At 39.4% G+C, this 25,966-nt stretch overlaps 1 protein-coding gene across 1 annotated transcript in view; it reads left to right on the forward strand.

Moving 5' to 3' along the window:
- CMTM4 (CKLF like MARVEL transmembrane domain containing 4) overlaps window positions 1–25,785 on the forward strand; it is a 56,269-nt gene extending 30,484 nt beyond the window's left edge. Inside the window, exons 3-4 of the mRNA XM_039502511.1 lie at window positions 13,664–13,762; window positions 15,218–25,785. Coding sequence (XP_039358445.1) covers window positions 13,664–13,762; window positions 15,218–15,391 — 273 coding nt within the window. The 3' untranslated portion in view covers window positions 15,392–25,785. The remainder of the gene's footprint in view (window positions 1–13,663; window positions 13,763–15,217) is intronic.
- The last annotated feature ends 181 nt before the right edge of the window (window positions 25,786–25,966 follow it).

A 25,966-nucleotide genomic window follows, 5' to 3' on the forward strand; every position in this document is an offset into this window, starting at 1 on the left:
CGGAAGGTGGATTAGAGTGAATAGTGTCTGGGGAGGAAGCTGAATTAGGTGTGCGGGGGGCGGGGAAGGGAAGCTGAAGAAACATGGGGCTTGTGTCAGGGCCCCATATCTTCTGTCTCCATTCTGTTCTGGCTGCTCCTACCCTGTTTGGATTCAGCAAGGAGAGGGGAGATGTCTGGCTGCTTGTACCACAATGGCCACTGACAGTCAACAGTAACAATGGCAGGCCATTCTTGTAGCCCAAGTGGATGCATGATGTCTCCACTGTGAGGTGGGAATGTCGGGCAGCGCTGCCAAGTGCACAAGAACGTCACGTGTGATAAATAAAACTTGGCAGCTCTGCTTACGATGACCTCATTATTGCCTAGGATGTAGGGTAAATACTAGATTTCATGCATATTACAGTGAAGCAAGCCTGACAGTGACTGCTGGGTAGTACAGATAGTATTCATGACTCAGCTAAAGACTGCTTCTTGAAGAAGCCCAAACATCTATTTTTTTTATTTTTTATTTTTTTTTTATTTTCTGATAGAAATAAATCAGCATGTGTGGATCAGATCTTCCCTCGTGTACAGCCATGTAACTCCATTGACCTCAGTGGTTTTGTATAGATAAGCGTAACTAATGGTGGGATTTGGTCCTGCATGTTAGTTAGTGCTTTTACTGCTTGCAAGAGGATTTTAACTGTATCATGAATGCACGTGGGTAGAGAAGGTTGACTGAGGCTTCCCTTTCTCCTCCCCCTCCCCCCAAATAATGCAATAAATTTGAACTGTTTATCTATAAGGACCTTTCAACCACTCTTGGTACTTATTGGTTTGAATAGCCCTGTTCAAGTGATGACAAATACAGTTGTACTTAGAATGAGAAATCCATCTCTAGCATAAGACTCTGATAGAAATCTTTGAAAAGAAGGGATTTAAAATCTATTAACTAAAAATAGAGCATTTTGTTGTTTGGGTTTTCACTTGATCTGGAAAAGTAACTTGCACTCATCTTTAAATATTCATTCATTTATTTATTTATTTATTTATTTAGAAGTTTGTTTTATTGCTGTTCTAATAGTGAACTGAAGTTTATTTTGAGGTTCTATTCCATCTGCCCAAATTTAAAGGTATAATTTCAATTATATTGTAATGATATGTAGTACTGGATTTAGTAAGAATCCTACTGAAGATATTTCCCCCAGATTTTCATAGATTTACACAGTAATGTTTGACATGGGAGAGCTTGTAGCAATACCTGACTGTGTAGTCAGGGGCGGCTCTAGGCACCAGCACAACAAGCTGGTGCCTAGGGCGGCCAAATCTAGGGGGCGGCAGGCTGGGCGGGCCTGCCCGCCCCATGCCCATGCCGGAGGTCCGTCACCGCCCCGGACGACCGACCTACCGCAGCATGACTGCGGAGGCGGGGGGGTCCGGCCGCTCTGCTGGGCTCCCGCCGGCATGACTGCGCGTGCGACAGCTCGCCGGCGCCGCTGCACCGCGCCGCCCGCAGCCGCGCGGGCCCGCGCAGGCGCCAGCGCCCTCTGCAGCAGCCTCTGCAGCGGTCCGTCCCTCCTCCGCTCGGGGCGCTCGCCCGCGCGACTGCCGGCGGCGCGCATGACTGCTTCGTGTGTAGTGCATGGATCTACCTTGTGGATTGCAGATGCCCTTGCTTCACTACATAGGTGTGGTCAACAGAGACATATAGTAATACTTCAGTAACATTTCTACAGCACTTTCCGTTCATGTATTTCAGTGTGTTTTATAAACACCAAGTAAACTTTGGACTACTACTCTTGTGAGATAAGTACTTTTTATTACCCACATTACATAAATGAGGAAACTGAGACTGTGGCTTGGTCTGCACTACCAACTTATGTCAGGATAACTACATCACTCTTGGAGAGGTGGAACACCTATGTAGATGGGTGAAGCTCGCCCGTTGGCGTAGGTAGCATATTCACTAAGCGTTTCAGCACAGTGCTGCAAGTGTAGACAAGTCCTCAGACTTTTCCAAGGCTATACAGGAAATCTGTGGCAGAGCTGCAGGTAGACCTGGAAATTGATTACTCCCAGTAATCCAAGACCATCTTTGTTTCCCAGCTCTCCATGTTGAGGTAAGTGCCTGCAGGATAGTTTGTTGGGACCTGTGGTCTGGAGAATTCTATGCTGCAATCTTAAGAATTAGGGTAGCTCAAGGCTGCTCTGGTATGCATGCAAATTGAGGCCTTCAAGCTCCTGGCAAGCTTGGGCAAAGTTAGGATGCCCCTGTAGTACAAGAAGAATTTTATCTGTGCTTTCTGGCTACACTGATTTTTTTGTCTTACGCAATTCAGCGATGCAATATGTTTGGTGTTTCTAATAGAGGCTGTACCCACACATTAACCTTATTTTGTTCATGTGGCAGATTGTGTACTTCACACTTTTTCTCAGAGAAAATATTGTGGTGCTTTTTCTATAGTCTGACAGTTATTTTAGGAATTATGCAGCCTTTCATGTTTGACACAATCTATTAAAAGCATTTTCAATACTGACAACCATCATAATTTCTCAACAGTGTTCAGGAGACATGCATGTTCCTATCTATTTACAGTTTCATTAGTTTCAGTACCTGTTCAGTTAATCATCAGTTTCAGGGTGGTATTTCCTTATCCAAAGACTAACTGCAGGCTTTTGAAGTTTAATGTAACATAATTACAGAGGCTGCTCTGGCAGTACAGAGGTTAAAACATGCCACATTATTTTTAGCCTTTTGAATAGTTTGTAGTGTTATGACTCTTTCCTAACCTTATCTGAGATGCACCCATCTGTATAACAAACTTCCTGTGCAAACAGTTTATCCTCAATAAGCCTAGAAATTAAAGAGGAAAATAATTAGGTCATCGAGTCCACTCCCATGGACCCTCTGTAGTATATTGTAAAAATTAGTATTTCTTCATAGATCAGTTGATCAGTGCCCCAGCATTTTACCATGGGTCATAGATGGTAGCAAACTGGGCATCTGTGCCAGCAAAGATGCGTCAGCTGCTGCTGGTTGTCTAAAGCAAACTGAGATTATGCAGATTTTCAGTAAATAACCTTTTTTCATTTAATATCAGGAAACATTGAGACTGTCTTTGTTTTAACCTCCATTCTATCTGTTCATTGAAATAGTACTTGAAACCCATAGCCTACAGCATAAGAGCACAGCATACAAATATTGTGTGTTCTTTGGGGAGCAAATTTGCTTCTGTGCCCTTACATCAGTCTTATCCCTAACTAGGCCAGCCTGTTAGTGACAGTAATCCTTACTAGCAACACCAATGTTTGCCACAATAAGAAAAAATGCTCCTTGGGTTCTGCCTGACTCCTCTGTCCATGGTAAAAATTCATCAGTCTGCCAACATCTAGCACAGATACGCAAATATTACAAAATCCATCGTTTTGTGGTTCTTACATTTTCAGCCATTTCAGCAACAGTGTTTTGTTTTCATCCTAATTAGAAATGCAACTGCCACCTAAATATTATTGAGATACAGTATATGAAAGAAACATGGGATCTCTGAAGCTAGGAAAGAAACTTCTCTGGAAAGAGAGCTAAAAATTTTGTATCTGTGACAGTGAGATAAAAGAATGGATCAGTCATTCCTCTGTGCTGCGTAGGATTATCAACATTACCATGAGATGTGAGGACTTGGGGGAAATGACAGTGGAAATTTCCATTTCCTTCTGTGATACATGGCTGAGATGTGCATGCTATTTTGCAAGGATACTTGAATGTAGCAGAAAGGAATGGGATGTACACTTCTACACATGTTCCAGATGATCCATAGGCATTGTAACTGCGTAGAAATGTTTCAAACAAATTACTCATAACAAAGTGGTTAGTATAACTACATTTGGCAAAATGTGTTCATTATCTGTTTATTATTTGAAGCATAAGCTGCTTGGACAGGGTGAAATGCATAAGTGAGGTACAAGTGGAATTTGTTGTGGGTTTGCATACAAGGGTCATGATTTGGCAGAACTGTGTTGAAACACACAGTGGCATGGAACATAAACAAGGATTGTATGAGTAGTTAAGACCAAGAGTGGAAATGTAACAAAAGCACATAAAAATCTAGACGTTTTGAAAGCCCTGCACCTGGGTAACCAGGTATATAGTCTCAGTATTAGAATCTTGTCCTATGTTGCTATAGAGGATGATTGTTACTGCAGAGATCTGCAATAGTTTTACAATAATTTCCCAAAGCCACACTATGTCTGTGTCAGAACTAAGAGAAATCAAAACCACCCCAGTAAAGATGGGGGGTGGTGAACTTACAGATCATCATTAATTGCTGTGGCAGGCAGTCCAGCATGCTGAAGTTCAACAATCTCTTGGATGAGGGAGTACGAGCAGAGTTGTTGCAGATACAGATCTTTAGTTATTCCATCAGTAAAATGGACTTTTTTGTGACTTAGTATTCACATTTAATTTCTACTTACATAACCAATTGCTCCAACCAGAATGTTTGTTATACTGTCTGTTGATGATCTGACTTTGGTTATATCTATTCATATTAGTCAGTGATTTGTTTATATCTAAAACAAACACAAGGCCAACAATTATCAAGAATGTTAGAAGATCAGCATGTATTAGGTTTTAAAAATCAAATCTGGCTGGATTGCAGTGTTGGCTCATGTCTCCCTCAGTTCTGTGTCAGATACCAGTTAACAAACAGGTTCACTGAACATGAAGATTGAGCACTGGATATTCATGTTGCTTGAAAACATGCTTTAGAGTTTTTAGAAAAGCTGCAGAGGGGAACAATGGGTACAGATGTCCAAGTAGGTAACAGCAAAATAATTGATGTTGCTCTGAAGAAACTGTTTTATTGTATCAGTCCTGGCTTTAAATATTTCCATTTCAAAGTTGTAGGTTAAAGAGCATCACAGAGGAGACTGTTAAAGAACACCAGACTTTTTCTGCTTGTAGCTATTACATGGGAACTGGAAAAAGTTGTCTCTTATTTTTTACTTCTGCCAAGAAAGAGGTTCTCGCAGTTCAGGGCAACTGTACCTCTATTCTGCCTCTGTGGTCCAGCAGAGGCACCTGTTCTTAGGATTCTGGTTCCCCATTCATACCTCTCTTGGGCAGAGACATGGGTCTCTCTCCTTCCTGAGTGGGGTATTTCCAGACTGCACAGTTCCCTGCCTACATTGGGAATTCCCCAGAAAGTCAGAGTGCTTCAGCAGGCCTGCTTTGCTTTATCTTCAAAGGCTATAAACTGCATAATTGCCCATAGGTATAAGATACCACACAGCTTTTCCTAAGCAAGCTCACTTATTCTTAAGGTGAAAGCATTACGGAGAAAACATATTAAAAACAATAAAAGAACATACAGACATGCTAGTAAGCTTACCAGAGATCACCCCAGCTCCAAAAATGTTTCTCCCAGGTGATAAATTTTTCAAACCCACCAAGGTATTTTTCTGCAGTTACAGGTTCATAACCACCTGGGCTCAGAACAAGCATACCCATCAATAGATCAAGTTCTTCCAACCCTTTCCAGGGTGGATTGATACCTGCTTTGGATAGAAGGTCCTGTCCATTTGCTCAATCAGGCCCTGAGTTAGTTTAAACTCAGGCTGTTTATCCAAAAGTCCTTTCTTTGTTGGTTTGCTGGAGAATACAGTTTGAATCAGGATATACAAGTCTCACCAAGAGGTGGTACCTCTTGTGAAGTGTTACAATCTGAGTGAATTTGACTAATCGCCGCTCACTGTTTTTAGTTCTTGGAGAGCTGTGGTCCTCCTCCCCTATGGAATTACATAAATCCCTGGCCCAAAATGATATATAAACTTAATTGAGTAAGGTTTAACTTAATTCAATACAGTTTATGTAGGATACTGCAGGAAATTGTCATATCTGTCATAGAGATGTCCTTTAAAAAATCCATCATTTTCATGTTCTTAATTTATGAACCATTGTCAAGGTTTATTATATGCTGCAGGCTTGTGTTCTAAGTGCACCATCCCTATTTGATGTTTCACATTTTCTAATCATCCTGGGTAGTGCATTCTTCTGCTAAGGATGCCATAGTAAAACTTTAGCTTAAATGCAAGGAGTACTACTAGCACTTGGCTTCTGTTGCTAGGGATGTGTATAACAGTAGACAGTAACATCTGTTAATGTCTAGGACTAGAAACACTTAGCAGAATAATTGGTAAGTAGTAAGGTGCAAGGGCTTGAGAGGGAACAGGGGACTGAACACCATGGAATTTAAAAAACACACATATCCAAGAGAAGTTAGAAAATAAAAAGGGGGAAATGTGAAAACAGTGAATAGAAATGACACATTTGTCACTCTTGTACAAGAAACACTGCTTCCAGCAAAGCCTATGCAAACACCCAGAAATGGTGAGAGCCATATAAGGACAAAATCATCTGACCCTGACCGCCTCTTCCAATGCCACAAAATCGTGTCTTGTCCCTTAAAATATTAGCCAAGATTTTCAGGTGCAACTAGTGATTTTTGGATACCTAATTTTTCTATGTGCCCAATTTGAGATGTCTTAAAGTGGCCTAATTTTCAGAAAGTGTTGAACTCCCAAAATCATTAGTCATTTCTGAAAATTTTGGCTGTTGACTGTCTTGCCATGGGTGGGACCCTGTCCCCTTTGGACAAACTTCTAACATGAATCCTGAATTCTTTTGGTTGCAGTATACAGTATTTGAATACATGCTTTGTTGCATGGGTAAAAATAAATTAATATGGAGGTGAGAGGTGTGGGAATTGGATTCTAACACATTTAATTTGGTTATTTCTTTATATGACCTATTTTTACTTTGCAAACCGTGTTTCCATTAGTAACTGCACTGCGAGTGATCATATGATGTTTAATAACATGACTACACAGTAAAATTATGGGGTGACCAGGGAGATTGGGTTCAGCAGACTGACTGGTATGTGTATAAACTTCAAATTGATAGCTACACACAGGAACAAGGAGAAAACAGCCCAAACCTTGTAAAGTAAAGTGATGGTTTGGGCAAAGAATTAGAGACGTTGGACAATGAAAATGAAGCTAAAAGGAAATGTTAGTTTCAGCTCTCTATTTTGCAGAAACTAACTTGGAGAGTGGTAGACCTCAAACTTCTATAACAGGTTTTTGACAAACTCATCCCACTGAAATGCAAGTTTCTTTTCCAGATTATATACATTTAGATGGAAGTTAAAATAGTTAAATGTAAGCTTTTTGGATTTCAAGAATTGAATAGCAAAGAGAAGGATTCTTTAAAAATGCCCTGATAAATAAGTATCCTTGTAAATGAATTTTAAAAATACATGATTTGCCTTTACATAACTTCTGATGGCTTGTGCGTCAGTTTTCATCCAGAATTTCTCCTGGAAAATTACATATGTTCAGGTTTGGAGATAAGTGGGTGAGGGCACATGGCTGCCACTGCCACCACTGGGCAAGAGAGCCAGCTCTTGGCAACAGACCCAAGCTGGAATGCTTAACGGAAAGGTTCTTTCCCTATCTGTTCCTTTGCAGTTCTTCAGAAGTTACTTCCTGCCTATAAGCAACAACAACCTTCTTCAAATTCACAGCCTCTATTCAGTCTGTCCACTAGAGTTAGGCCTGTGGTTCCCTCTGCCTGTCCATGCTTGACTCTTACAGGTGAAAGACTATGGGATGATTAAATTGCACATTAGAGCATCCTTGGATTGCCTCTTCTGTCAGCTGCCTGGATACTGCTTTGCTGTGGCCTGCTCTGCTGTTTGTCATTCAGACTTCTTGTCCACTTCCTGAGGCAGGGCTGGAGACACGGAAATACAATTAAAGTAAAACCTAGTCTTAATTTTACAGTTGAAAAATTGGGAGGTAATGTAGGTCACACACAGTTACATTCAGTTACAGTGGCTGAAGATTGGATCACGACATTTTTTAATGAGACCTTTATCTGTGCAGCCACTATTGTAATCTGCTGGTACAGTTGCCTGGAAGAGTATAATTTGTTCTAAGGCAATACCTCCATAAACATCTGCAAAACTAACTCATTACTGTCTTTCACAATCCTCCCAAAACTCTCCTTTTCCACGATGCCTACAAAACAAAACAAAAAATGACAACAGGCTGCTGGTGTTCTAGGACCACTGCTCCATCATGCTGACAAATACTGTTTTGTTTCTTTGTACTCGCCCTTTGGTCCGTATCCATCTGTTGTCCTTGTCTTGTAAGCTGTTTGGCTCAGAGACTCTTTTTGTTCTGTTTGTACAGCACCTAGGGTCGTGATCTGTGACGTGGGCTCCTAGGTACCGTGGTACTACAAGTAATAACTCCAGATCACTCTCCCTCCCCCCCCTGCTTGTCCCCTGCTCTGCCATCCAGCATTGCTGGGATTTTTAAGCCAGAGGAATGCCCATCCTTATCAGGTAGTTTGCCACCTAGTTACTAACATGTGCACCTTCTGTCAGCTGTGGGCACAAAAAGTGTGACACAGTGCTAAATGTGTAGCATAAAATGGGAATCAGGCTTTTGAAAATATAGCCCTGTGGACCTACTGTTGTCAGTCAAATATCTGCCCCATGGATACGACATTGAAAGTGTCACTATCTGACAAATTTTAGATACTTCTTTCATTTTGATTAGAACAGTTAATATGACCATTGGATAACAAATCACTGGCAAGCAACAACAAATCAATCTGATATTAAATTATTCCGGAGAGAGTAAAGGATCAGTAGCAGTCTAGAGTGGATTTGACTCAGATCCTAGACTTTATTCTGTTATGGACAGCAGCTTTGAACACCGTTTTATGGCGCAACATGCTGTCTCATGAGGTTGCTGTAATTTCAGCTGAAATTCTTCTATCTGTGTGATGTGGTTTTACTTTGTCTATAAATACAATAGTAAAAACTTCAGCTACATCATGGCCAGATTTGAAACTACATCTTTTTTCAATTAGTTTATTCTTTTTTATTGTTATGGTTACTCATTTTGTCATCTTAATGTATAATTTTTTTATTTTTTTATTTTTTTTACAAAACATCTTTTGCTTCTAGAATCCTCACCAGAGCTTTTTCTCTTCCTTTGGGCTTTAGCTTCTTCAAACCAGATTTTAGCATTTAAAGTCTGAGGCTGTCATGTTTTTCATTTGAAATGAGAAGCACTGCTTTTTCAGAGGGAGAAACTTGACAACTTTCTCGAAAAAATTGAATAGAACATAACAAATACTTGCCTTAGTTTAGACAGTCTCTCCAACTATCACCCTGCCTCCAAGCTCTCCTTCCTAAGAAAAATCATGGAGAAATGTCGGGACAGTCAAACTTCAGCAGTATTTCACATTCTGTCTTAGACCTCTCACAGTCAGACTTCAGACTAGCCTATGACATGGCAATTGGTCTTGAGGCATTGATTGGTCTTTCTGTTCATGGACAGGGCAGAAATCCTTGCCTGTACTACTCGGTATCCTTTTACTTGGATGTTCAGGTACAGAGTTGAAGGTCATGAGATCATTAGATCATATAGTATCATCTCCTGTATACCACAGGCCATTAAATTTCACCCAGTTAGCTTTGTGTTGAACCTAATAACTTGTTTGACTAAAGCATACCTTCCAGAAAGACATCCAGTTTTGATTTAAAGACATCAAGAGATGGAGATTCCACCATTTCCCTTGGCAGAGTGATCCAGTGATTAATCACCCTCACTGTTTAAAAATGTGTGCGTTAATTCTACTTTGAATTTGTCTGGCTTCAGCTTTCAGCCCTTGGTTCTGGTTATGCCTTTGTACACTAGTCAATGATTCCCAAACTCTTTACAAGGCGACCCACCAAATGCATTTTGTCTTTTTTTTGGTGACACACCGAGATCCAACTTCATGGGGAATTGGGGGGGGGGGCACAAAATCATAAACCAGTGTCGTCATCCTTCTGTGATGACCGACCACTATGCCCATACTGACACCAGCCACCTGCAGCAGCACCTCTGCCCCGGCACTACGATCTTAGTGGCCCGGAGTGGAGGAGAGCCTGGGAAAGAGCAAGCTCATCCTGCAGGGCTGGGCCCAGTTCTGTGCTCTGGGTAATTTGGCCTATCCCCACTCTATCCATCATGATGGAGGGGTGGCTGCACCAAATTTGAGTTAGTGGTACTGAGGCCTCATATGCTAGGTCTCAGCACCTGGAGCAGAGAGCCAGGCTCTTCACTCCAGCAGAGAAAGAAAGGTCTGATGGGTTCTTTCTAGCAGAGAAAGGTACAACAACGATCCAATGGCTGGAAGTTGAAGCTAGACAAATTCAGACTGGAAATAAGGTGTACATTTTGAATGCTGAGAATATTTTATCATTGCAACAATTAACCAAGGATCATGGTGGATACTCCATCACTGGCAATTTTCACATCAAGACTGGATGTTTTTCTAACAAATATGATCTAGTCCAGGGGTCGGCAACCTTTCAGAAGTGCTGTGCCGAGTCTTCATTTATTCATTCTAATTTAAGATTTCACATGCCAGTAATATATTTTAATGTTTTTAGAAGGTCTCTTTCTATAAGTCTATAATATATAACTAAACTATTGCTGTATGTAAAGTAAATAAGGTTTTTAGAATGTTTAAGAAGCTTCATTTAAAATTAAATTAAAATGCAGAGCCCCCCGGACCGGTGGCCAGGACCCGGTCAGTGTGAGTGCCACTGAAAATCCGCTCGCGTGCTGCCTTTGGCATGTGTGCCATAGGTTACCTACCCCGATCTAGGGATTATTTTGAGGTAGTTTTATGGCCTGCATTTTGCAGGTGGGTCAGACTTAGATGATCACAGTGGTCCCTTCTGGCCTTAGAATCTCTGAACCAAGTCACAGCACCTGGAAAGGAGAAGCGCCACCATTGCAGGGTGGACTTGCTCTCAAACTCCAAACCACCCCCACTGCACCCAACCAGCTGGGCCTCTGCACTGGGCCCACAACCTATCTACAGCCATCCCAATCACAACCCACTGTTTGGGAAATACTGCACTAAATTAAAGAGGCTTTTAGTACCTTCTCTCTGTGAAGTTACTTATCTGCTGTAATCAAGTCACCTCTCAACTGTTTGTTTCTCTTTTATTTTTAAAGCTAAACTCTGCATTTGGTAATATTAAAATGAATTTTGTTTGACTGGGCCCAGCTCACCGAGCGATCCAGATTGTTCTGAACAATTGCCCTACCCATATCGTTATTTACCACTCCATTGATCTTTGTGTCATCTGCAAACTTTATCAGCAGTGATTTTATATTTACCTTCAAATCACTGATGAAAATGTTGAATAGCATCAAGCCTAGGCATTACTGACCTCTTTACAAGACTTAGCTGAAGTGGACAATGCAACACTATGATGACTTGAGTCATTCCCCTCAAACAGGACCTAAAGACTAGTACTGAGCATCTCTCATACAGTCACAGGGATCAGTACTGTATATTTCTCCTCCACTTGGAGAGGTTGTGAAATGCTGCTTGCTCCCTGAAAGCAGTAAGTGGACATCTTTATTTTTTGGATGCTCAGGTCTTCAGGGTAGGACCTGTGCCTTCATATATACTTGTTCAGCATCTACGCCTAGGCTCCTGATCTTGGTTGTAATACTCCTTGGCAAATATAACCACCATCACTTCAGACTTGCCTGGATATAATTTGAGGTAGCTGCTCTTTAGACAGGTGTTGGTCACGTGCAAACATTTTGCTATCTTTGGTCACTGACCTTTCCCTCCATTTTTCAAGGTAGCCTGGCAGTCTTACTGCATTCGGTACTGATTCTGGATACAGGTTGCAACAGTAGTGAACAATGGATTTTTCTCCAACGTGTCAGGAAACTCTCTCTTCCTTTTAGATGAGGATCTGGCCATAGTGATCCTTGTATTCATCTCATTGTAATTTACTGTACCTGGGCTGAAAGCAAAGACAACACAAACCCCAATTTGTACAGACTGTAGTAGCCCATCTTCTCAGAAGTTTTTCCAGATGAGCACATATATCATGACAGTGATTTGCACCCTCTATAATCTGTCCTTCCAGTGCTTTTTTCAATTCCTTGGCCTTTAAGGCAGAAAATGGTTTGGGGCCTTACCATGTCTTTTCACAACCCACAGTGACAGCTGCTTTCATAGTGCAGCTAGCTGTGGCCAGGTCAAAGTTTGAGATTCCTGGAGCTTAGTCAAGGGCCCTTGTCCATGGAATGCCCCACTTGAAGAAATACCTTGGAGTCCAAGCATAACCATTTTTACAGTACTTAACAAGACTTGCTTTTTGCAAAAATGTTGCTGCAATAAATGATGGAGAGTGGGAACTGGCAGTAAGCAAAGTGGCTGAATGTAGGAAAGACTAACAGCAGAGGTCTCTATGGACAACTGTGCATTTTAATTACAGATAATACGGTGATGGGCATGTTTGAAATACCTCCAAAACATTTTATATTGTAGTTATCAGTTGCCACATTTGAATTTGAAACTGTGGTTTGCAATTCAGCCTTGGTTGTACAAAGCTGATCCTTCTGTCCCTTCAGTTAGTGTTATTCCCTTCCTCCAATTACTTCATGTTCCTTAAGGTTACCTACCCTGCCCTGTCCTCAGCTGCTGCATTCCATGCTCTTCCTTGCCCCTATCTCCCTCACCTTCATAATTGCACTCTGCTTGTCTTGAAGAACTGGTGGTAACCTAGCTGTCTGAGCAGCTAGATTCCAAGGCAACACTAATGGCTTCTTTCCCTTAAAATGATGCAGGAGAGTGCCCTAAATAACACATTAGGGATTCTTTATAAACTAAATGATTCTACCAGTCTGTTCTTTTGGTACTTTATCTCTTGCTTTCGTGATTTTTAACTTTTGGCAGTTGAATGGAGTATTGAAGAAAAGAGCCCTCTTGTCAATAGCTGCTAGTTTAGAATTTGTAGTTGTGTCCACAGCAGTATGTTAGTGACCTGATTTGGAATGCTGGAAGCTTAGCAGCATGATTACTTCATTGCTAAGCAACACAGAATCTAGTTAGTTGAATTGCATATGTTGCTGCTGCAAGTGTTTCTACATTTAAAAAAAATAATCAGATTTCTTTCTAATCCTGGTAACCTCTTGGAGCGAGTATATGGTTTTTTATGGACATATATAAATAGTGTGTGAATATTACATACTTACCTATCCAATACATATATTAATAAGAGTGTGTGAGTGAGAGAGCGAGATAATAGACATTCTGTATTATTCATATAGTGCCATAAAGTGTGGAGTACTTTTACAAATAAGACACTGTCTGGCTCCAGTGGCTTGAAAGAGCAGTAGTTTGAGTCACACATGAGAGCTGCATTAAGGTTAAGCAGTTGGAATGCTGCAGATTTCTTTAATGTCAGCTGTAGTAAAATAGCTGTATTCACAGTTTGTACTAGCAGTGCTTTTTTGCTTCTAAATACTAACTCTGAATAGAAACTGATGTAACATATTCTGAATCTGCAGCGATTTGCAAATTTTACTCCCATAGCATGTATATATATTTGTGTGTACGTGTATGTTTTGAGTGTAATGTACTTCCTGGATAAGTATCAGTGCCTTTTTTGCCAAAGGATAAACTACATAAAAGTTGGGGGGAGTGTTAATGCAGAGTCTGTTCTGATCGTCCTCTGTGTTTAATCCATTCAGTATAAAACAAAAAAGGATGATTGTGTATAATTCTAATAACTTTATTTTTATAGGATCTTGTCAACACTGGACTCAGCACTTTCTTCTTTTTCATTGCATCTGTAGTACTTGCTGCTTTGAACCATAAAACTGGAGCAGAAGTTGCTGCTGTGGTAAGAAAACAATTCAAATTTCTTTACTCTTGACAATTATTTTTCATCAGAAGTAAAGGGTGACTTTTTCCTGCACCCCATTGGATATTTTCCTCACTCTTGCTCACACATCTCTATATACTTTAATGGTTATCATCTACACAATTTTGGCTAGTAGCGATGTTTTTCTTTCAAGGAAATCAGCTCTCCCTCTATGACATGAGGTGATATTGGATGAGCCCTCCCCCCAAAAGTTTTAATGGTGAGAGCCAAAGAAACTAAGTTTTAGGTTTAGTTGATCAGATATTCTATAACTTTGAATGGTCATTTGCAAATGCTTTATTATTTACTACTTTTAATAAAAGGTTACAGCTATGCATGAAATCAGACTCATTTTAAAGTTGCTACAGACAGTCTTGCAAAATTCTACTTGCATGCTCTTTAGTAAGTTTTTCTTTTAGGGTGAGTAAAAGAGTATTCATTTTTTATTACCACAACCATTATAAGGGCAAGTGAATCGATTTGTGCCTGAACTGGCAAATTTTAATGAGTTTTACGAGGCTGGGTATAATAATGGTTAAAGTCATATACCTACTCCACAGAATTTTGCAGGGATGAAGTTGAGGAGAAGTAAAAATTAACTCCTTATTTCCTGTGCTTTGAGGGTCCTGATCCTGGGACAATGATCTCTTCCCTCCTTGCCATTCAGTGCCATATGGTAGAGTAGCAGTATTTAACTTGCATTGCTTCACAGCATAATAGATAAGTGAGAGTGGAATTCTCATTGTGGCACTAGGTCATTTCTGTTAGGGGGGAGGGATAGCTCAGTGGTTTGAGCATTGGCCTGCTAAACCCAGGGTTGTGAGTTCAATCCTTGAGGAGGCCACTTAGGGATCTGGGGCAAAAATTGGTCCTGCTAGTGAAGGTAGGGGGCTGGACTCAATGACCTTTCAAGGTCCCTTCCAGTTCTAGGAGATTGGTATATCTCCAATTATTATTACCTGTTTGCATCACTGGCTTGAGGCCAGATTAGCTCCAGAGTGATCAAAATCACTACTATTTGCTGAGTGTCTGGATAAGCAATAAGTTGGTAGCTTCTCTCTCACTCAGTTTCACAAAACCCACAATTTGTGTTTGGCATCCTTGTTAAATCCAGCAGAAAAGTCGATGATTTAATGGGGAAAGAACTATCCTGTCTCTCTTTAGAGGTCTCTTTGACATGAACATATCTTGTATTGCCAATGTCAAGGGTGTTCTGTGTCTAGAGACCTTCAGTCTTTAAGATCATTAATCTAGTATCTTTCACAAATGCTAACATTCATTTAAAATAAAAGGCATTTGAGCTGATTTTTATAGGCCACACCAATGTGTCAATGCTAAGTACAACATCAAGCTCTAACAGTTTTGTTGTGAATCTGTTACCATTTTTGATTTGGAAGATTGCCTTTGACAAAGTTTTGCTGCTGTTTCTTTTAGATATTTGGTTTCTTGGCGATGATAGTGTATGCTGTGAATATGTATTTAGCTGTTAAAAAATGGCGAATGAACAGCAGACAGCAGAACAGCCGGCAGACAAGTGATTACATTCGTGCTCGGACAGAATCAAGAGAAGTAGATCACCACCCTGAGATTCAGCGTCTGGATGCGTGAAAACTACAGCTGAGTGGGACTGCAAAGAGGGGATAGAAAACAGCAACTTTTTATTTTGCTTCATCCAGTGAAGTTTATATAGTTCGAAGTTTTCATTTTTTAGGAAGAGTCTTGGCAGAGATAAGCTGACCATTTATATGTACAGAGAGAGAAGTTGATCTACATTTATTCAGAAGTTATTGGCTTGGAGGCTATAATTATTGGCCATTCAAAAGCACGATCTATATACAATGATTACATATATATCTGATGTATGTTAATATTTTAGATTAAACACCTGTATAGTACTTCTTTCCAGGTACCAGCTCTAGAGAGACTTGCGCACTCTGCCACTATTTCATCACCCAGTAGGAATGTTATGATCAACACTATATTGTTCTGTTAAAAGAAAGAAATATTCCAAAACTTAAGTACATTTTATTGCATATGAAAAGAAAGTGAGGGACAAATAGCAATAACATAAGCCAGCTTTAGCGTACACCAACACTTTATACTCTTCCTCATGCAGCTTTGCCAATGCAATTCACTTCTCACCTGCAAGACCTACCACACAGTTCCATCCTTGGTACATCTTGTAGCTGACACAGGCAATCACATCAGATATTTGGGCTGGTGGATTGGTGATATGGACAGACAAACTATAGACTACTAAAACCACCAAACTCATTTCTTGTATGACCTCAACCAGATTTTGAATTGGCGCTCCTACATGTGAAAGACTAGCACTTTCACCGGCTACACAGTCAAAACAACCCATCCAACACTAGTATGTAGGTGTCTGCTCGTGTTTTAATATGTATTACATGATTTTCATTCATGAAATACTTTTGGGGGGTTGTCAAGTAATAGACTCTACACCCCAATCAAGGTTCATTTTTTATTTCGAGGTTCAGTCATCTGGGAATTTTAAGGAAATCAGGAGCCACCAAAAATGCATGATGTATATATTGTAGGATATTCCAAGACTATGGCGTGTTTTGTGTAGGATAAATACATTTTATGGCATATTCTGGTTTTAGATTGGTTGTTCTGTTAAATTAAAATTGGTTGGTAGTAGGTAAAATAATTTGGTTTAATGCCTAAATTGGACATAGCTATAAAACATTTTTATAATGTTCCTTTGAAGCTAATTTTAGGTAACGAGGACTTATGGGTGGTTGAACCTATTGTTTTTCTCTGTTTGCTTCTCATGTTTACAGACCATTTTCCTAGCTCAAATTTTCTCACTTCCATTGAACTTTCAGTGAAGAGAAGACTATATTCTCTGGTTATTGAATTCTGCAATAATATGTCTAGAACCTTAATCATAATTTTATTAGGGAGACTTCACTAATATCGTGTGTGTCCCATGTAATAATGGGTTGGCATATGGATAAGTGGTTACAACAGCTTTCTCATTTATTGTAGATGGGAACACAACACCATGCCACCCCCAGTGGAGTCAAATATAAACGTGATGTACTTGAGTAAGATCTTCATGGAAGTCAGTGAAGTTGTATACACTCACACCAGATGTGAGTTTGTTCCACAGACTTTTAGCATCGCATTCATGTGTAACTGTTCCCAGTATGGGTTGATGTTTACATCAGTACATAGTTGGAATCATAAGTATAAGACACTGTCAAGTCAATTTTAAGTGCAAAATGTAGATTTTTTTTTCCAAACAGAGTTTTACCAACCCTAAAGTTAATAGAAATGTTTACATGAAACTTTTTTTTTTCTTGGTAATTCCAAAAGAAACAGGGAAGGCTCTAGATTTGAACATTCTGCGCTGTTCACTTCTCAGGTGATGCAAGCCTTGTGCTGATGCACGAAAACCAGAAAGTGAGACTGTTTCTCTCGTCTTTCTCCAACTTGTTTGCTATTTGCAATCATTCCACATAAACTAGATATTTTAAAAATTCTGTTTTAATAATTAAATTAAAGGAAACTAATTGTTTATTTTTAACCGATAGAGGCCTGTTTATCATATTATCATATTTAATGTTATATTTTACATTTCACTGAAAGTTGTAACTGAAGGGAGTGCTGAGTTTAGAGTCTAATAGTTGAAGTTCTAATGATCCTCTAGAGTGGTTAAGAACATAGCCATTTTATTAATTAATTCCAGTGAAAGCTAGCTTTAATGGGGTGTCACATGAAAACTGGCCCATAATTCAGTATGGTTAGCAGTGCTGAATGGAGGTCTGCACTGTGCCCATTGGATAAGTTGTTTTTTCAGCATGCTGTGCCAAGCATTGGAGGGATGATATAATTGGGGTAGTTCGTAGTTGTTGCAGTTTAAAAAAAAGAATATCCATAAATTAAAAACTAAACACAGTGATCTTTAGGGTAGACTTGCAGCTTAGTTTAAAGGAATATACTGAAATCTTATTGAAACCCTCTGAAAAGGGATTCAGAGGATGCCTATATTAATATTTCATGGGTGAGGTCTTCCGCTGAAGTCAAGTAATAGAGAAATCCAGTGTATGGTATAAAAATGAAGACTTTTCAACATCGCAAAAGTGTATCCTGTTAGCTGATCAGTAGAAGGAATGAAATGGTATATTATACAATCCCCTTATGCTTTTCTAGTTAATTTCTGACCCTAAGCAATGTTCTGGTTACTTAGAGATCTAGACAGAGATCCATTTACAATTTTATGTACTTTCTTGGTATCTTTTAACATTATGTGCATTTTACTGCATGGGAAAGGGAGAAAACTGCATAGTGCGTTGTCAGAGTTAGATCACAGAAGGTTTTTGTTAAAGTGCGTGCTTGGTCTGGCTAGTTAATGTGAATTACTTTTTTTACAGTAATCTGATACAGTGGTCTCTAGTATATTGTACAATCATATAGCAAATGTACGATATGATTACACATGAGATACAATGGCTTTGATGTTCTGAGTACAAAATATAATTATTTATTATTTACACCATGATTACGTGGTCAGCATAATTATAGAAGAAGATATGAAGTTTTTGAGATGAGCTAGGACAGAATAAAAATTAAAAAAAACCACTTTCTGAACACAAATCTTAAATAACTGTAAACAAACAGAAAATAGATGCAACTTCCATATAACTTTTGGGACCAAAGATGATTTTAGTGTTGATAGATACACTTTTTAAAAAAAACTAAATTAGAGATTTGTTAGTCTAGGAAAACATTATTTATGAATGTCATGCAAGTTGAAGGGGATGGATTCATTGGCCTTATGATAGAAAATTAAAATTCATATGCTGATATCCTACAGAATGTACACAATGATTTGTTTTTTCCAGACTGGATTTTGTACTGTGGCATAATGAAATATCAGCATCTTTCCAACAAATTAAAAAAAGCTAATAACCAGAATGCAGATACTGGTATTGGCCTTTATATAAAAAAATGGGGCAGAAAACATAGGAAACTCATCTTAAAGTGCTTCCCCCTATCAGATTACAGTTCTGCTTTACTACCGGTTAGTCTCACTTTGAACTGCTTGTTAAACATAAAGGGACCACTTCCTTAGTCCACAAGAGAACTACTTTGCTCCACAAAGGGATCCACAACATTGTAAATAGAGCTCAAATTAAAACCAGAACATTAAACCATTTCTCAACTATGTGGAAATGTGGTGCTTGAAATTGTCTTAGTCATCAGGGCATTCTTTCCAAGGCAAATCCTGTCCTCAGATATGCAATTCCAATGTATTTCAGTGTGTATGTGTAGCTGAGGGAAAAATTTGCCATATTTGTGCACACCCCATAAGTAGGGCCCTAAGAAATTCACGGTCTGTTCTGGTAAATTTCATGGCCGGAGGGTTTTAAAATAAGTCAGTTTCACCTTTCAGATTTTATGTCTGAAATTTCACGGTGTTGTAACCATTGAGGTCCTGACTCAAAACGAGACTTGGGGGTTGGCAAAGCTGTTGTACGGGGGTCATGGGATTGTCACCCTCATTTCCATGCTGCCGTCAGAGCTGGTTTCCGTGGAGCTTCCTGCAACCAGGGGAGGTACCCAGAGGTGGGGCTGATCTCTCCCTCCTCCCTCTCCAGAGCTGCTATGCAGGGGAAGAGCATGTCCTGTCCCTCCCCAGACCAGCTGGGATTAGCAGCTAGGAGCCCCTGGATGGGGCGGTCCCAGAAGCAAGGGGAGATCAGACCCACCTCCACCTCCAGGAACCTTCTCTGGCTGCCGGAAGCTTGGTGACTGCTGTTTGGGCTCTGAAGGCAGCACAGCTACGGATCTTTCTGCAGCCAGGGGAGGAGGTGGGTCTATCTCCTCCTAAGAACAGCCTTGCAGGGGAAGAGGAAGTCCCGTCCCTCCCCAGCCTGGCGGACTATCAGCAGGAGCCAGCTGAATGGTAAGAGCCCCCCTGCTGGGGCACCCCCAGGCCTGCACCTTTCCCTCCCCTCCAATAGCTACATTTCACTGGAAAGGTCTGATTTCACGGGACGTAACGTGTTTTTCACGGCTGTGAATCTGGTAGGGCCCTACCCATAAGAGAACATGAATGAAATAGACAAATAATGGTAGCAGCTACACGTGCAGACTTCTGGTTTTGTTTGTTTGTTTTAAATAGTTCTGTACACGGCTTTCTGTCAATCCCATATTCAATTTTGTCAGCCTGGCCACTTGCTCATCTTGTCACATTCTCTGTAACTATAGCAACATGGAAACCACTCTCAACCATAGAAATAATTTCACAAGAAACCTAGTAGGAACTGGGTTTTTGGAAATTTCCTTGCCTAGTAGCAAAGGTGGTTCTTCCCCCCGCCCCCCCTCCATGGAAATCACCTAATAATTGCCTTGTTTAGTAGGGAAGTTTTTGTACATCCTTCCCCACCAAACTAAATGGGGTTTGGCTCTGCGTTTGGGAAGATGAGGGCAGATTGTCCAGCAGCTTCTCTTTATTTAGTTAAGTATTTCCCTTTGGGATTAGTTTGGGGTTTTTTGCTCCCTCCTTCAGAAATTTGGAAGCTGTATGGTGTACCCAAGTCCCCAGCTAGTTGTGTTTTTCCTGTAAATCATGTCTTCTGCCTGAAGCACTCGCACAGAGGTGAAAAGCATGGAAGACGCTTTCCCTTTTCCAGAGAGAGAGAGGTAGCTGTGAGATCTCATGCCAGTGCTTCAGAGGGCCCCAAGCTCTCTAGCACTTGATGGTTCTGAAACAGTGGCCGTGGTCCCACAGTGTCTGTGCTGTCCATCCAGTCCTTGTAGCCTTTTGAATACAAGTTATAGCTTGGTTGGCTGTGGTAGCAAAGTTTATTACTTTTTCCTTTCTTGGAAGTAGATTGTCTGTTAGGCAAAGCCGTGAATAACGACAGAAAGGAACTTTAAAGAGCCTTAGTGTACCATCAGGATTGGCAGATAAAGCTCTGTTTGAAATTAACTTTCCATTCACAAGGAAACTACTCTTCCTTTTAGGTTTCGTATCACATAGCTTAGTTCCGTAGCCTGTCACTTAGAATGGTCTGGACCTTTTTTGTTCTCTCTGCTTGTACCTGATAGTTAATTTTGGTGGGAAGTGGGGAGAGATGGACAGCTGGCTATCTCCAGTCTCTTCTAAATCAGTGACTGTCTCAACTCTTCTTTCTGTGAACTGCTTCATAAGATAGAGAGCCTGGCATGGTCCTGCCCTGTTACTGCAAGATCCACTGGGTCTTACAATACTCTCATTCATACTACTAGATAGAGCTCTGTGATCTGGACTACAGTTTGAGAGTTGCTGTTCTAGACAATGGACCCAGGTAGTCCCTTGCAACTGGATTGTAGAATTAATCGCTAAAGTTTTCAGTGAAATGTCCAGTTTGGCCTCCTTAAACAAGTGAAGATCTTCCCTTATGCTACTTACCCCTTCTGTTACATTGGTTTGAGGCATACAGGCAGAGCAAGTGGTGCTTAACGTACCCACGTCACATCATTTTGGCAATACCAGCTTTGTTTTTCAACAGGAAATCTTTTCCTGGTCTGAAATCTCCCCACCTCTGTGCCTAGTGTCGTCTTTTCTGACTCTCTTTTTAATAAACATTCTTTCACCCATTTCCTTTCTGGGGGTGGTAATTAATATTACAGTGGTTCTGGAGAGCACCCGTCACAAAAAGCCTGAGGCACTCTGCATTTCAAACACTATTAAAAAGAGCATCAACCATCCTCCTTCAGATGTGATGTAAAGACTGAACAGCTTTCCAAGTCTAAATAGCATAAACATGATAAGCTCTTAATGCTGAAACCTCTAGAGCCAAAGGTCTTTGATTGATATTTAGGACAAATAAATAGTCTGGTAGAATCTAACCATGAACCTAAGAAAAATCTGTTAATGCTTTTACATAACTCTTTATTTTCCAAGTGATGTGTGAACATTAATAATCCTCAATGCCCTTGGGAAGGAGAAGGAAGGTGTTTTCTGCTTTTCTGCTTTTCACAGAAGAGGAGACAGAGAGACAGCGAGTCAATGGTAGAAACAGGTTTGGAAATCTGGATTTTTTTGTTCCCAGCCTCTAGGTCACAACCCATCCCTAAGCCAGTAGTTGGTCAAAGGAGTCACTACAGAATGCAAGTACTGCTTTCACCAGAAGGGTGAATGTGCCCCGTGTGAGGCACTGATCCTGCAAAGTTTTACACACTAAGTAGTCCCACTGAAATCAAAGCTATTTATATTGTGTAAAGTTGAGCAAGTGTGTAGGTCCCTGCAAGATCAGGATACTTAGTCCCTAGCTATGAGCCCCATTCATAATGTGGTGGACTGCTGGGATGGCCTTGGAGTCAACTAAGGATCAGACACATTATGCAGAGATAGAAGGTTGTTTTTAACTATTTGTTTAAACCTATTTTAGGCCTAATGGTCATAAAAATATCATTTTGAAAGGAAACTGAAATATGTACAAAAATAGCAGAATGCTGTAATGTTTGTCAAGTAAGGATCTGGAAAGACATTATATTTGAAAACTGCTAATAAAAGTGGTAGAGTTCTTCCTTTCAGTAGGGGAAGTTACCAAGACTCAGAAGCAGGATTAAGTTAAATCGCTCTTTACAAACTATTTCTCCTTATTCAAGAATTAGCTGGATACTTCACTAGAATTTTTCTTCTTAGCACTGTCTTTACTATCGCCATAGTACCCATCATCCATTCACAGGAGCAGAGAGGTTTCAAATTGGCTGGGAGAGTAGGAGGATACAGTCTGGCCCTAAAGTTTATTTTTTGTGTAAAGTTAAAAGAAAAAAAATCTTTGACCCTCGTGTACCCATTGATGTTTCTGAAATACACTTTTAAAAGAAAATCTGCTCAGGCTGTGATTTATAATATTATTTGATTTAGAGTAGATGATACCGGTCAATTTTGTTTAGGGACATGCAGGCATCAGAAGTGTTCTTATTTATGCCTCTAAGTGAAAGTCACCCATTTCTTTCCAAAAATGAGATGAAGTACATCTTGCGCTGGCATACACTATTCACAATCCCACTGGACTCATTCAGCTCTGCTGGATGAATGACCTAGTGAAAATGTGTCTCTTGGTAGCGATGGGCTAATAAATTTTTTTTGTATAACTAGTCACAGGTGTTCCTTTTTAAATTATACTTGGCAAAGAAAATATTTAATTTTGTTTTTATATACAATATACCTAGTTAACCTTGATTGACATATTTATAACATAGAGCTTTGAACTTACTATGAAGGTTTTCAGTCCCATGGATTTCGTGAGCTAAGTAAAAGCTAATTTACATATAGTGAAGGATATGGAAATTGTCATAAATTCATAATGAAGACTTAAAAACATTTAAAAAGGCAGTGTCCAGATCTTGTAAACAGGTTTTGGGGGTTTGGTTGGGGCTGGTCCTACAACTATATTAATAACCTCTGGATGTGAAATACTGAGGGAACAGGATGAAATATACATCTGCTTCTTTTGACTTGCAAGGGACCCGATGAGTATCCAGAACATAGTAAATTTCAGGGTGTCCTTTTTTTTGACAAATGTCTTAACAGACATATTTAGTTGTAAGCTTCACATTTGAAAGGAAATATCTATAACTAGTTTGACTTAGTACTTTTAGTAATCTTTTAATCCTAAAAGTAAAATAGTCTAAATATTTTAGCAATGCTATATTGTTCCTGAAGTCTATAGGTTTAAAGTGGTTCAGGCTAGCAGCCTGGTATTTTGAAAATTTGCTACTTTCAATTTTCTACTTTTTATACTTTAGATCTTGAATGTTTACTGGTTCCTAGCAATTGGATATTGTGGAGGGATAGTGCATCTTATCACTACCATTCATGCAACTTTAAATCACATTGCAGACCTATAGTGAGAATAGTACTTTTTATTTGTATTGTGATTCAATTTAATGCATTTTAAAGTAATTCCTATATTTAAAATACAACGCTTAGGACATCCTAGAATGAATGATATAGCTACTTGAAAGGTGTTCTGTTGGCCAGGTTTCTCCTCTTCTACATTAGTGTCCATTGAAACTGTTTGTATATGTTGAAGTTTGTAAGGGTTCAGGAACCCAGAATAAAATAGTAAAGTATGTATTTATTACTCACTTTATTGCTCAGTTCTGATTTGAAAAGTTGACATTTTGTTATGCCTTTTCACATACTTGTAAACAAATATTGGAAAAACTGCTTCACCTAGGGTGCCTTCCATGTTTGGTATAAGTACTTTGTCAGTCATAAAGACAGAAATGTAATATACTAAACCAGTAAACACTATTTTTGTAACGTGGCTTACTAACACATTTCCAGCTTTGTGTTTTATTTTCAGTAACACTAGCCTTAATGGTAACAGCAGCCATTTTTTCCCTTTATACACTAATAGTAAAGTTCTGCGTTCAAGGTAGAACAGGAAAGTTGTACCTATTTTGCTCTGCTCTGCTCAAAACTGTAACCTGAAAGGTGAAAAACAACTCAGACTAACAGAGAAATATACTTGAAAATACTCCCTCCCTCCCCCCCCAAGACATGCCTGAAGAGATCGCCATTTGTGAGATGCATATGCAACCCTGATGCTGAATCTGAGCCCCAACTGGGGCTGATCCAAACATTCCTGCATCTAGACCACTACTTAAGATAGAATATCAGTTTTTAAAAGAAATCTCTTGTCTTGGCTGAAAGACTTTAAATGGCAGGGAATCTAGTCCTGTGCTACCATACTTGTGAATGTGAACAGCAAGAGGTTCAGAAATGTCATCTAGAATAAAATCTTTTTTTTTTTTCCAAATCTGTGTGTAGGTTAAATCAGAGTTAGAATTCTCTGTCTTTGAACTTGCAGACTGCTGGGCTGGGCAAAGTTGGTCCACTTTTCCTTTTAATATTAGCACAACTCGCCTGTGTGATACCCTTGTGTGTTTCCCCTTTTGGATAAGGAAACTAATTTTCTGCCAAGGAAAATACTTTAAGCATTTTCGTATGTGCCACTGCAGATTCAGGGCCTGATTCTGCAGCCCTTACTCAGGCAAAACTCCCCGTTGACTTCAAGGACCATAGGCTCAGGCCCCTATGTGATTATCCCGCCTTCATGTGTAAAAGCATGTTCTGACTCAGACAAATGAATTTTTAGTTTTAAGAAAATTGCATTCAAGCAAAATGTTATGTATAAAGATCATTTACAATCTGATACAATCCAACTGTATTTTTGGTTGGTGTTCTTACATCTATTTTAGATCAGCAAAAAACCACAAGTAAGATGGTCAACAAACAATATTGAAAGTTTCTAGCACAGGTACTTACCCTCTAATCCAAACTGGTGTCACCTTCTTCACAGTATCAGTAACTAATTTAACCTGATACAGTACGTGTAGTAGCTGTCAGGCTGTTTATGCAAAGAAATTCTATTGATGCTCTGGACAACTTTAAAGGCAAGAAAATCATACGAGAACAAACGCTTCCTAAACTTGTTTTATAGAGACAACTGATATTCCTTTATATGTTATGCACTTCTTTTCTTTTTTAATTAATGTTCTAGTATAAACAAAAGTTGAAGGATTGTAATAAATTTACTAATGTGATATAGAAGGCAATCTCTAAGTTGCTGTTTATCTTGTCTATATGTTTTTAAAACACATGCCTTTATAACACAACTTAAATGGTGTATTGTATCAGTTTTAAATGTCATTTTGCTTATTCTGTGTTTTGTATATGGGCACAATTTTTTTTTTAAATTTTCCAATTTAAAATGTAGTATTTGTGCTGCCTTTAGAGTTTGCTATTGTCTCTTTGCTAGCTTTTTTCCTTTGTTCTTTTGATATATCAAGATAATGAGCTCTAAAAATTTTCATGGTACTCTTCTGATTACGTCTTCATAGTGGTAAAATCTGTATTTTTGTATGTAGGGAAAATAGTTTTCTGAACACTAATTTCTGATCAGTATAGTACGGAATCATTTGTGAAGGATTTCTTGTTTAATAAATGGACATGTTAAAGTGTTTAAAACATTTTGTCGTCATCTGTAAATGTAATGTATAAGTTCAGTACTAGGTGTTATTTATCATCTTTGCTGATGATTGTCTGAAATTGCCATCCACTACTACAGTAGGTGTAAACTGGTTTATTAGTTCGATGCTTAAAGAAAATTGTTGTGATTAAATTGGTGAGGATGATAAAGCACC

The sequence above is a fragment of the Mauremys reevesii genome, linkage group 16 (assembly GCF_016161935.1).
Source record: "Mauremys reevesii isolate NIE-2019 linkage group 16, ASM1616193v1, whole genome shotgun sequence".
Taxonomy (NCBI): domain Eukaryota; kingdom Metazoa; phylum Chordata; order Testudines; family Geoemydidae; genus Mauremys; species Mauremys reevesii.